General features: G+C 44.1%; 2 protein-coding genes across 2 annotated transcripts; one reads left to right on the top strand and one right to left on the bottom strand.

The window, feature by feature from the left end:
• The first annotated feature begins 2,616 nt into the window (after positions 1–2,616).
• On the top strand, positions 2,617–8,865 carry wrnip1 (WRN helicase interacting protein 1). The gene is made up of 7 exons (XM_057057889.1): positions 2,617–3,261; positions 5,966–6,160; positions 6,262–6,500; positions 6,936–7,156; positions 7,962–8,117; positions 8,196–8,275; positions 8,358–8,865. The coding sequence occupies exons 1-7, from the start codon at positions 2,632–2,634 to the stop codon at positions 8,637–8,639; spliced, it is 1,803 nt and encodes a 600-aa protein (XP_056913869.1). The 5' UTR covers positions 2,617–2,631; the 3' UTR covers positions 8,640–8,865.
• On the bottom strand, positions 8,853–10,871 carry LOC130539514 (chymotrypsin-like elastase family member 3B). Its single transcript, XM_057057892.1, has 7 exons — positions 10,784–10,871; positions 10,485–10,656; positions 10,264–10,389; positions 9,515–9,651; positions 9,272–9,414; positions 9,049–9,201; positions 8,853–8,976 (listed from the first exon to the last, which is right to left on the bottom strand). The coding sequence occupies exons 1-7, from the start codon at positions 10,821–10,823 to the stop codon at positions 8,959–8,961; spliced, it is 789 nt and encodes a 262-aa protein (XP_056913872.1). The 5' UTR covers positions 10,824–10,871; the 3' UTR covers positions 8,853–8,958.
• Between the last annotated feature and the right edge of the window lie 144 nt (positions 10,872–11,015).

Below are 11,015 nucleotides of genomic sequence, written 5' to 3'. Positions count from 1 at the left end.
TGAGAGCTAAAGGGCAGGTTGTCCTCATGACAAAAGAGTGACAGGTGCCAGCAAGGACTGCCTGATAGCGAGATGTGTCTCCTTTATTTAACCCTTCCACTTTTGATGGAGAATTCATAAGTGACGGACTATACTATAAAGGATATTGGCAAATTAATCTTCAACATATTGCTGGTATTAGCAAAAAGGACAGAAACTGATATACAGGGGCTTCATCTTCCTGTCACAGCAGCCGCTTGGATGTAAATAAATAGCTCCTGCTATTAAATTACTCCTCCAAAATGCCACACGACTGTCACATGAGTGCTTATACGCACATAAACAACTGCAACCATTTTAATAGCCAACGTGTTTGACCATGCATTGTTGAGGGAAAAGAAAAAAAATAGCTGAAATAGTCATAATAATGCATGGATTATTTAATAAAGGCAGGATTAGCCTTACGCTCTTTGTAGCTCAGTTACATAAAGCATTGTGCAGCAATAATAGCATTTTTAGTTTGAAAGCCAAGAATGCATCATCAGGCTGATAGCAGCCAATCACACTATGAACGGCATGTCTGGAACACAACCCGGCATCTGCTGGCCTGACCAGCAACTGTGCCTATTACAATAATCAGCTCACATCTCGTGGCTCAAATGAATGTCTTGGCTGCCATACAAAAGTTATACATATCAATTTACTGTAGAATAGATAGGTAGATCAATTAAGTTACAAATCTAAAAAAAAAATTACAGAATAAACCACGTTTCAGTTAAAGGCTAACTGAAACATGGTTTATTCTGTAATTTTTTTTTAGGTGGGGGGTGGGCATGTTCTTAAATATAAATATCCTTTGATACACATGAGAGCTGAAATTGGATCTTGTCATATTTGGACTCTTTCTATCAGCAAGTTAGTTAGTTTTGTTTGTTTATTAATACTTTAAGGCAGTTCCTAAATACATTTTGAAGTAGTTACAGTAGGTAAACACACCGTGGCACTCTAATGTGCGTGATAGACAAATGACTTTTACTGACATCTGCTGGTAACTCAGGGGATTACAGACTGGATTGTACTGTGTGATTACCTCTGGTTCAATCTTCATCTCCCAGAAGCATCGCACAGTTTTTACTTTTTCCAGATCTGGGATGATCGCCAGCCTGCTTGTGTTTCCAGTGCAGGCACACTGATGAACTGACTTACGTTTGGCCATTCTCACTGTGGCAGTTTGGGCCAAGTGAACTTCTGTGCCGGCTTTCTGGACTGGCCGTCCTCTCTGGTATGTGTCCTTTGGCTGGGCCTTTTGGATGACGAAAGAAGGAGAGAAAAGAGGAGAAATGGTTGTAGTACACTGACAGATCATCCTAAATTTGTGAGTATTTAAAACAGTAACACAGCTTATTCTTCGTGGAAATCCACAGAGATCTTTTACAGCTGTGAATTAATTGAGGAAATTGATATCAATGTTAATTTTATAAAAAGCATTTAAAAAAAACTTTTAGTAAGATTTTTCAAATCGAAATTTGGCACTTGAATATTCAAGACCAAAATTTGTTAGACTACACTAACAAGAGACATTATACAATACTTTAATGCCACGATACTTTGTTATATGATTTAATAAACTAGATCTGTATACTAGACTTTGTTGTTAGTTACTTTACTACATCTGTATGTTTTAAGTAGCTGTAGAACCCATGTTTATTTGTATTATGACATGTCTTTCTACTCCACCATCTGTTGCAGACTAGGTCTGCTGTACTTGCACTCGGAAATTTAAAAAATAAAAAAAAATAAAAAAGAGCCCTATATAAGTTTTAAATCTGGGCGGTGGTATCTCAGTCTGTTGGGAACTGGGCTGAGAAGTGTAGGGTTCTTGGTTCAAGCCCCAGTGCAGATGAAACATGGATGGTGTTCTATAGGGGAAGGTGCCGGAACACCTTCAGAGCACTGCCGAGGTACCCTTGAGCGAGGTACAGAACCCACAAATGTTCATATAGGGCCCTGCAATGAACTGGCCACTTATCCAGGGGTACACCCTGCCTTTGCCCATTGTATATCCTCCCTGTAACCCTGAAAGGCATAAAGTGGTTAAAAAGATGAAAATGAGAGCTTATCTTACTAATTATGATATTGTATTCACAAAGATGATAAATTGTTCATAATGTCAAATATACATTCGTTATGTTGTGCTGATATCTGATACTGGTTCAATCTGACTCATTGCATTAAAGCACAGTTGGATTAGTCGAATATGATCCATGACAAAGGAACAGAGCTTAATACTGGAAATACATAATCGTTTATTCATTTATTTAGCCATTTCACAACAAATTCCATTATTGATTGTGTAATTTGTGGCGGATTTTATTTGTCAAATGAAGTTTACATCTATGCATAAATAAATGAATAAATAACGACAATACAGTATATTATAATTGCAAGAATTTGCAAGAATCCGTGAGCTAAAGTGGGCTGCATTCCTTCAAAGTAGAGAACAAGCAGGTAAAGTTAATTGAGTTTGGAAGTTCTCTCTAAGCCCTGAATACAATGTTAGATTTGCACTTTAGTTATCAAAAATAAACGTTAAAACACGGAAGTTAGAAACCAAAAGCGCGCGTCACGTGGCTAAGTCACGTGACTATATGGATGTTGGCGGCAACTGTCATGGCGTCTGGTCTGGCATCTCCGTCTCCGGCCTCTGTGCAGTGCCCGGTTTGCTCCAACGACTACACCCCCGTGACCATCAACCACCATCTCGACGCATGTCTGCTGGAGAACGCCGCCTGTAACGGACCGTCACGGACCGAAACAAGTGAGCCGTCGTTAAAGAAACTTCGCGTTAGCTTCGAAACGAAACCGTCCACCCCTCCGGACCACGGTGCGTCCCCGGGCACCTCCCGCGCTGCTCGCTCGCGGCCATCTGGGATGTTTTCTCTTTTCCAGCCCGATAAGAGTCGAGTGTCGCTCCAGAATGGCTGCAGTGACTTATGGACAGGTAAACAAGGTGTTTTCAACAAGAGAATAAAGCTGACCGACTCCGAACCAGAGAGCCAGGTCTCCAGCTCAGACTCAGACAAACACGCTGTAAAGTCCAAGTTGTCGCCATGGAGTTTGCTGACGAAGGGCAAACCTCTGGCAGACATCCTGAGACCAAACACCCTGGAGGAATACTTCGGTCAGAATAAAGTTATCGGCCAGCAAACGCTCTTCCGGTCCCTCCTGGAGGCCCAGGAGATACCATCTTTCATCCTGTGGGGTCCACCTGGCTGCGGAAAGGTCAGTTGTTGCTTTCTTTACATTGATGGCATTTAATGCAAACATTTTAATTAAAGAATCCCCCCATGGGGGGGGTACTGTTGCCCATCCAGTGGTTGGGTTTTGCAGTTTGCCCCATGTAACACTGGAGGGAATGTGACTTCAATTAGATCCTCCTCATCTTCACATTAATGTTTGGTGAAAGGCGAATAACAAGAAACAATCAATGATCTGCTTGATTCTGCACACGCACGGAAAAGAGGATCTCTGCCTGTTCAGTAGGTTCGGAGCTCAGACACAGTTGGAGACGAGAGAGTTTTTTTCAAGAAGTTAAACGGGATCGATTGCATGAAGCTTCCTCGACTGTGGAGCAGTCTGGGGTTTACGCGGCGTGGAAACCCGACTGCAGAAGTTTAGCAAGATGTCAGCTTTATTTGTCAATTTCTTCACATGTCCAAGACATACAAAGGAATCGAAATTACGTTTCTCACTGTCCTGTACCTGACAGGTCGGCCACAGTTTGTCTGCGGAGCTGTGTGTCCGACCCCCTGATGAGCAACACAGGAGCTCCTCAAGGAACCGTGCTCTCCCCCTTTCTGTTCACCTCCTACACAGCTGACTTCCAGTACCACTCTGAGACATGTCATCTCCAGAAGTACTCGGATGACACAGTCATAGTCGGCTGTGTGGAGAATGGACAGGAGGACGAATACAGGGACCTTGTGGAGAGTTTTGTCAGGTGGAGCAGGGAGAACCTTCTGCAGCTCAATGTGACCAAGGAGATGGTGGTGGATTTCAGAAAAAGCAAGTCCCCTCCCTCCCCAGTCTGCATTAGTGGGAAAGATGTGGAAATAGTCCCATCTTACATGTTCCTGGGTGTTCAGCTGGACAATAAACTGGAGTGGTCCACAAACACCAATGCTGTGTACAAGAAGGCCATGAGCAGACTCTACTTCCTCAGGAGACTCAGGTCCTTCAGAGTTTGCAGCAGGATGCTCCACATGTTCTACCAGTCTCTCCTGGCTAGCACCATCTTCTTTGCTGCAGTGTGCTGGGGAGCAGGCATTAAAGCAAAGGATGCCAACAGACTCAACAAACTCATTAAAAAGGCAGGTCTGTTGTTGGCTGTAGACTGGCAAACTTGGACGAGGTGGTGAGGGACAGGATGGTGTTGAACTGTGGACAATCATGGACAATCCCTCCCACCCCCTCCATAACACAGTGGACAAACTGAGGAGCAGCTTCAGCAACAGACTCCTGCAGCCTCGCTGCTCTAAGGAACGCTACAGGAAGTCATTCCTGCCCTCCGCCATTAGACTGTATAACTCACCCAAACCCAGCCAAAAACAATAATTGTGTAATGTTTATGTTGTAATTTTATTTCTATTTTATTCTATATTTATGTATATATGCTTATAATATGTATATATTATGTATATATTATATATATTCTTATAATATATGCTGTATATATGCTTATAATGTTCTAATCTTATCTGTATTTATTTATTCTGTTTCTATACTTAGGTTGTATAGGTTGCTACTGCAATTCAATTTCCCCACGGGGATGAATAAAGTACATCTTAATCTTAATCTTTGGTTCTGAGGGGAGAGAGTTCAGCAGCCTCACAGCCTGATGGATAAAGCTGTGCCCGTGAGTCTGGTGGTCCGGGAGCGGAGACTCCTGTACCCCCTTCCAGAGTGCAGGAGGCGAGCACAGCAACGGGGGTTCCGGCATCACAGATGTTATCCGACAGGTCCAAAGATAAGTATGACCTTTGGGAAGTGAGAGTTTAAGGCCACCTACCCATTCTAAAGTTAAAGGAGACTATCTTGCATGAGCCATCTAACAACTGTGCGACACTGTTGGCCGAAGACGGAAGGAAGAATGCTGACTGCTTTTGCTGAGGGTCGTCGACCATAAAAACCGGTCGCTGATAAATCACGATGCGACTGAAGATTGCAGAAAAGCCCTGAAAATACTGAAAGAACAAGATTCTGGAAAAGGCAATCTCATGTCTTCAACGCAGAGCATGCAAAGAACAGGAGGTCACTCAACAATGTGACGCTGGACCGGATCATGGTGGATACAGGAGCAAGCTGGCACATCGGGAATGACGTTGAAAAGTTTCAAAGCTTGGATGGCTGATTTCAGGCCCACTCGGAGTTAGAGAATGGGACCAAACGTGAGGGGGGATGCACAACAAACAGGAACAGCGGTTGTGTATCTCTGATGCAAACTCTCTGATATATGAGCACACGTTTGCTGCGAGGAAGTCAGTTACCGGACGTCCAGACGTCAGCTTATGTGACCCAGCACGAGGCCATGGCAGCAGACCCAACGCAGTGATGAGATGGATGAGGAGACTGAAGCTCCGGAGGAGTATGACATGGAGCCTCACCCAGCTACCAGCAGGTAGACAAGCAGCATGGGCACGAACGGATCAGATAAGAAAGCTTGATGTTCATGCTGTTCGCTCTAGTTTACCTCCAAATAAATATGCCTGTTAAAAAGAAGTCGTGAGTGGTCCTCTACTTGATCTCTCAATCTGTAAACTTTCTTCCTCAACATTTCCTCTGCCAGGTCTTTTATTTATCAGCTGTTTTTGTACCTGGAGTCATGTGGAGATCATCTACATAGTTTAAAACTTGGACACTATAAAGTTGATATTATTTCTAGCAGTATATTGATTTGCTTGAAAACCCTGCATGCGTTGCTTTTCAGACCACACTGGCTCACATAATTGCCAGCAAATGTAAAGAGAAGGGCACGGCTCGTTTTGTCACCATGTCCGCCACAAGTGCCTCCACCAATGACGTGCGAGAGGTGATAAAACAGGCACAGAATGAGCTCCGGCTGTGCAAGAGGAAAACCATCCTGTTCATCGATGAAATTCACCGCTTCAACAAGTCCCAACAGGTACAGCGACACAGATTTAACCCACTCAAAAACGGGTGAAAAAGCAAATGCTTACTTCTGATCGCTTGTCTCTTCCTCTGCTGTAAACGTGTTATCTGCAGGACACCTTCCTTCCTCACGTGGAGTGCGGGACTGTGATTCTGATCGGCGCAACCACAGAAAATCCGTCCTTCCAAGTGAACTCCGCCCTGCTGAGCAGGTGCAGGGTGCTAGTTCTGGAGAAGCTTTCCGTGGAGGCAATGGCTTCGATCCTGGACCGGGCTGTGGCCACACTGGGGATCAGGGTCTTGGAACAAGATTCAACGGTTCCCAGCGAGGACGGTCAAACAGTCGGACAAGAGTAAAGTCTTAATTCTTCTGACAAACACCATGAATGTATTTTATCCTGTCAACAAAGCGTCTCATCTGTGGGAGGCCTGGTGTCCCCTGCTGAGGGCTCATTGAGTCCCAAAATATATGGGCGGGGTGCATCGCATCATATCATAGAAGAGCTGAAGGGATTGGAGCTACAGCAATCCCTTCAGCTCTGCTGCTGCGGTATGATGATGGACAGGAATCAGCATGGGTTGTACACAGGAAGGCAGCTGCTAGCTGTTGGCTGCAGATGGTACGTTGGAACGAACCACAGAGGCCATCAGATATTTACAATCTGTCATTGTTTGGGAGGCACAAGGCAAGGTTAAAGTCCGGATTAAGCGTTTCACATTAAAAGATGTTATTGAGGTGTTTCATTTCATGTATACACGGGCTAATGTGGTTTAACGTTCTTTTTCAGGCCCAGGATTTTTATTGAGCGGAAGGCTATGGACACCGTGGCTCACCTGTGCGACGGCGACGCCAGGACTGGACTCAACAGTCTGCAGCTGGCTGTTCAGGCCCGAGTGCACGCGAGCCAGGCCGACATATCAGGACAGGGTACCTCTCCGGTGATCCTGGTCAAAGAGCAGCACATCAAGGAAGGTCTGCAGAGGTCCCATATCCTGTATGACAAAGCTGGTATGTCCTCAGTTTACTCAGTGCATCTGTGATTATGTTAAATATTATCTAACTACATCGATTCTAATGTTGAATGATTCAGCACAGAAATAAACGATTCTGTAATTCTTGTGCATTCAGGGTTACTTATTAAGCTAATATGGAATTGTTCTCACTAAATTGGAAATATCTCAACATCCATTTTGCTGAGATATTTTTGCGTCCTTGATCTGCTCTCATAAAAATGTATTTGAGCTCTTTTTCAACACGGGCTATTAAATGATCCAATAATCTAACATACATCATTTACATTTATGCAATTTATATCCTATAAACTTAACATTATCACATCTGACGGCTGATTATAGAGGAAGATTTTTCAGAAAGAACTTCAAGTTTTGCATGTTTTTACTGTCAATCTTTAATATCAGATATCAAATTTAGAGCTTCTATCACCTTTTTATGGGAATTTTAATGACAGCTCAAACTGTCGTTTTTTTACAGACTAATTTAATTCTAACAAAGTAGTTCAAAAGCTCGCTAGGGCCAAATATTTGTCTGCTCTTTCTCCTAGTTACAGCATTCATTAGCAACAACTTTGACCTCCGATTACACGTGATAACTCCTCCCTGTTGTTATATAACACACCAGCTGTCCAGGCAGGCTCAGATTTACTGTCCCCTCTTTCCCCATCTGATGAAAGTGTTGACCCTTATCGGCGCCACGTCCTTGTCATTTATCAATGTTTCTTTCTCAAGTGGTTTGTTGTTTTGTGTCTGTGGTGAAAATAGACTTTTCTTAAAAATGTCTTGTGTGCCTCTCAAAGGTGAAGAGCATTACAACTGTATCTCAGCGTTACACAAGTCGATGAGAGGCTCAGATGAGAATGCATCTCTGTATTGGCTGGGCCGCATGCTGGAGGGGGGCGAGGACCCCATTTATGTAGCCCGCAGAATGGTCCGCTTTGCCAGCGAGGATGTGGGCAAGTACAGTGATTCCTAAACAACTAAATCCCAGGTGAGAATAGAGTTCTGATGCAGTCTCGCTGGTCTGTTTTCAGGTCTGGCTGATCCTGCCGCCCTCCCTCAGGCCGTGTCTGCGTTCCAGGCCTGTCACTTCATCGGAATGCCTGAGTGTGAGGTAGCTGACCAGTCAAAGGCCTCTTGGGTCCTGCAATAATTGTCTTTACATCTGCTCTTTTGCTTCATCTGCCATTCACCAGGTGATTCTGGCTCAGTGCGCCATCTATCTGGCACGAGCACCCAAGTCCGTGGACGTCTACAAGGCCTACGCTAACGTGAAGGCTTGCTTAAGGAACCACAAAGGCCCCTTGCCTCCGGTTCCCCTGCATCTGCGCAACGCCCCCACCAGGCTGATGAAAGACTTGGGCTACGCAAAGGGCTACAAGTACAACCCAGCGTTCAGCGGCCCTGTGGAGCAGGAGTACTTGCCCGAGGAGCTGCAGGGAGTCGACTTCTTCACCTGGTCACCTGCAGAGACCTGAGACCCCACTGTAACTGCTGATGAAAGCCAATGACTGGACTAAAACCTCAGCAAAGGTGGCTGCTATGAATGCAGGTAGCTGGTCTTTACACTATGGAAGTTCTAATACAAGTTTTTTTGCCTCCTTTTTAAAGCAAAATAATTATGATGCGCTTTCATATATGTTAAATAAGCCTCTTAATCCTTTCAAATAAAAGCACTAAGAGTGAATATATTCAGTAATAAAACTTGGTCCCATCTTTCTTTATTCTGCTGATATTTGAGTGAAACCAGGCAAGATGAAAGTCCGATTATCCAGTTCGTTGTTTAGTAGCTTCTCTTCAGTTTTTGGAAAGAACCTGAAGGCAAATAAGATTACATTATTATATCATCCAGATGTTTTGAACAATTTGGTTGGTGACACCTTCTACCTCACTGATCCAGGGGATGAAGGCAGCCACTCGGGTGAAGACTGTGGGTCTCTTTGGGGTGTTACACCCTCGCCCGTCCACAAAACTGGTCACTCCTTCTACGTACCACTTCCCGTCTCTGCCCTTACAGTTCAGGGGGCCTCCAGAGTCGCCCTGGACAAACGATTGCAGAAATGGAAATGTCGATTTGCTTTTTATATCTAAAGCTGCGGTCGTGCCTCACGTGACAAGCTGACTCGCTCCCCCCTCCTGCGCAGACCATGGTCGTCTTTATTGAGCTGCCCCACCAGTCGCTTCGTCCGCAGGTGTGGTGATCCACCACAGGAAGTAGGGCCTGCTGAAGCGTGGCGGCGCGGGGACCACCAGCTGAAGACAGGGTCACATATTATGCTGTGAAATCACTAGAATTGCATGCCTTGGAAACAAATTTAGTCTGTTTTGCAAAGGTACTGGGAAGTGTATCTACAGTAGAGGCGACCCCAGCCTGTGATGTAACAGGGCTGGTTGTGGGGGAGGGTGGCACCCTGCTGAGGCAGGCAGGCTGGCTGGACCTTGTCACTGATGACAGCACTTTTCTCCAGTTTCAGCAGGGCGATGTCGTTCCTACATAACAATTAAAAAACTTCAATAGTTATAGACAAGGATGTAGGAACTGAGTTGGGTAAACTAGAGTGCAAAGATTATTTTTCTCCTGCTGTGAGTTGTTGATTTACATTCACAGACTTATTTGCGCAGCTGCTGTTTCCTAGAATTTCTCAGCGTGTACAGTAAGTGTGGTATGTTTAGGGATATCTGCTTGGTTTCACTCTAAATAATTCAACAACAACCCCTAATTCATTCAGTTACAGAGTAAAGATGGGCTGAAAATCATGGACTAAATATTGTGATTTCAGAACAATTCTTAATCAAATAATAGCAGCAAACTCACAGCACTATGTTGTGAAAATACAGTATGTTGCTGTAAAGTGTTTTTGTAATCATTTGCTGCGATTTTACAGCAGTTTGGGAGTGTAATTACCTGCTAAAAGCTTTTGTTCCATAAATAATTTCCAGACATTTTGGCTAAAATGTTATATTTAACCAGCTTACATGTCACCTCTGGTGAAGCAGGTGATTAAGTGAATAAAATCAGATATTTCCCTCAAAGAGTTACATTAAAGTGGCAGTAGATGCCAATATTGGTTTGGTTACAGATGAAGAGTATGGGTTACCCACCCACAAGACACACAGTTGTCATTCCATTTGGGATGGATGATGATCTTTGCCACCCTGATGGACTGTTCAGGACCTTCCTCCTCATGCATGTTATGCTCAGCGAGGACCACACGATAGGTGTGAAAACTAGATTAGGAATTCAAAATGCTCATAGTCCATTTTTTCCATATTGCTTTAGTGATTTAATTGTTCGCCTGAAATCAAATGCATGTTTCCCTCACGTGATGCAGTGTGCTGCAGTCAGGACCCAGTTGGGAGCAATAAGCGTTCCCCCACAAGTGGGGTAGAAGGACTCCAGAGAAACCTGCCATGGCCAGCTGTATGGACGGGCTTCTTCTCCATTCACCACGCGGCTGGTGTCGGGAGGGTAGCTGGGCAAACCACACCCAGACACTATGACAAAAGACACAGTGGAGAACAAATGTCTGTATATTACTCCTTAAGCAAATTAGATTTTCCTTATGGGTGCATACATCCAATTCCTATTTTTCATTTATCATTGAGTATTGCGATAACTCACCAGCTGCAACACCCAGGAGGAGGACTAGTATCGGTTTCATCCCTCTTTTTTATCTTGAAGAACTGGTTCATTATGCAGAGCTATTTATGGGCAGCCGACCAGATGATATTCGAAACAGCCTGGGAGGGTTCTCACAAGTTACAGATGTTGTGTTGTGCCTGTCAAAAAGAATAGCATTTCTTTAAATAAATAAAAAACAAACGAAAAATTCATGTAATCATCAAAATAGTTT

The sequence above is a fragment of the Takifugu flavidus genome, chromosome 15 (genome assembly GCF_003711565.1).
Source record: "Takifugu flavidus isolate HTHZ2018 chromosome 15, ASM371156v2, whole genome shotgun sequence".
NCBI classification, from domain to species: Eukaryota; Metazoa; Chordata; class Actinopteri; order Tetraodontiformes; family Tetraodontidae; genus Takifugu; species Takifugu flavidus.
This window is presented reverse-complemented; position numbering and strand designations above follow the sequence as displayed.

Coding starts and splice junctions, on each gene's coding strand:
- wrnip1 (XM_057057889.1), top strand. CDS start 2,632: ATGTTGGCGGCAACTGTCATGGCGTCTGGTCTGGCATCTCCGTCTCCG. Junction 3,262..5,965: donor GTCCACCTGGCTGCGGAAAG/GTCAGTTGTTGC, acceptor GTTGCTTTTCAG/ACCACACTGGCTCACATAAT. Junction 6,161..6,261: donor GCTTCAACAAGTCCCAACAG/GTACAGCGACAC, acceptor TGTTATCTGCAG/GACACCTTCCTTCCTCACGT.
- LOC130539514 (XM_057057892.1), bottom strand. CDS start 10,823: ATGAAACCGATACTAGTCCTCCTCCTGGGTGTTGCAGCTG. Junction 9,652..10,263: donor GACAACTGTGTGTCTTGTGG/GTGGGTAACCCA, acceptor ATTGTTATGTAG/GAACGACATCGCCCTGCTGA. Junction 9,202..9,271: donor GGAGCGAGTCAGCTTGTCAC/GTGAGGCACGAC, acceptor TCGTTTGTCCAG/GGCGACTCTGGAGGCCCCCT.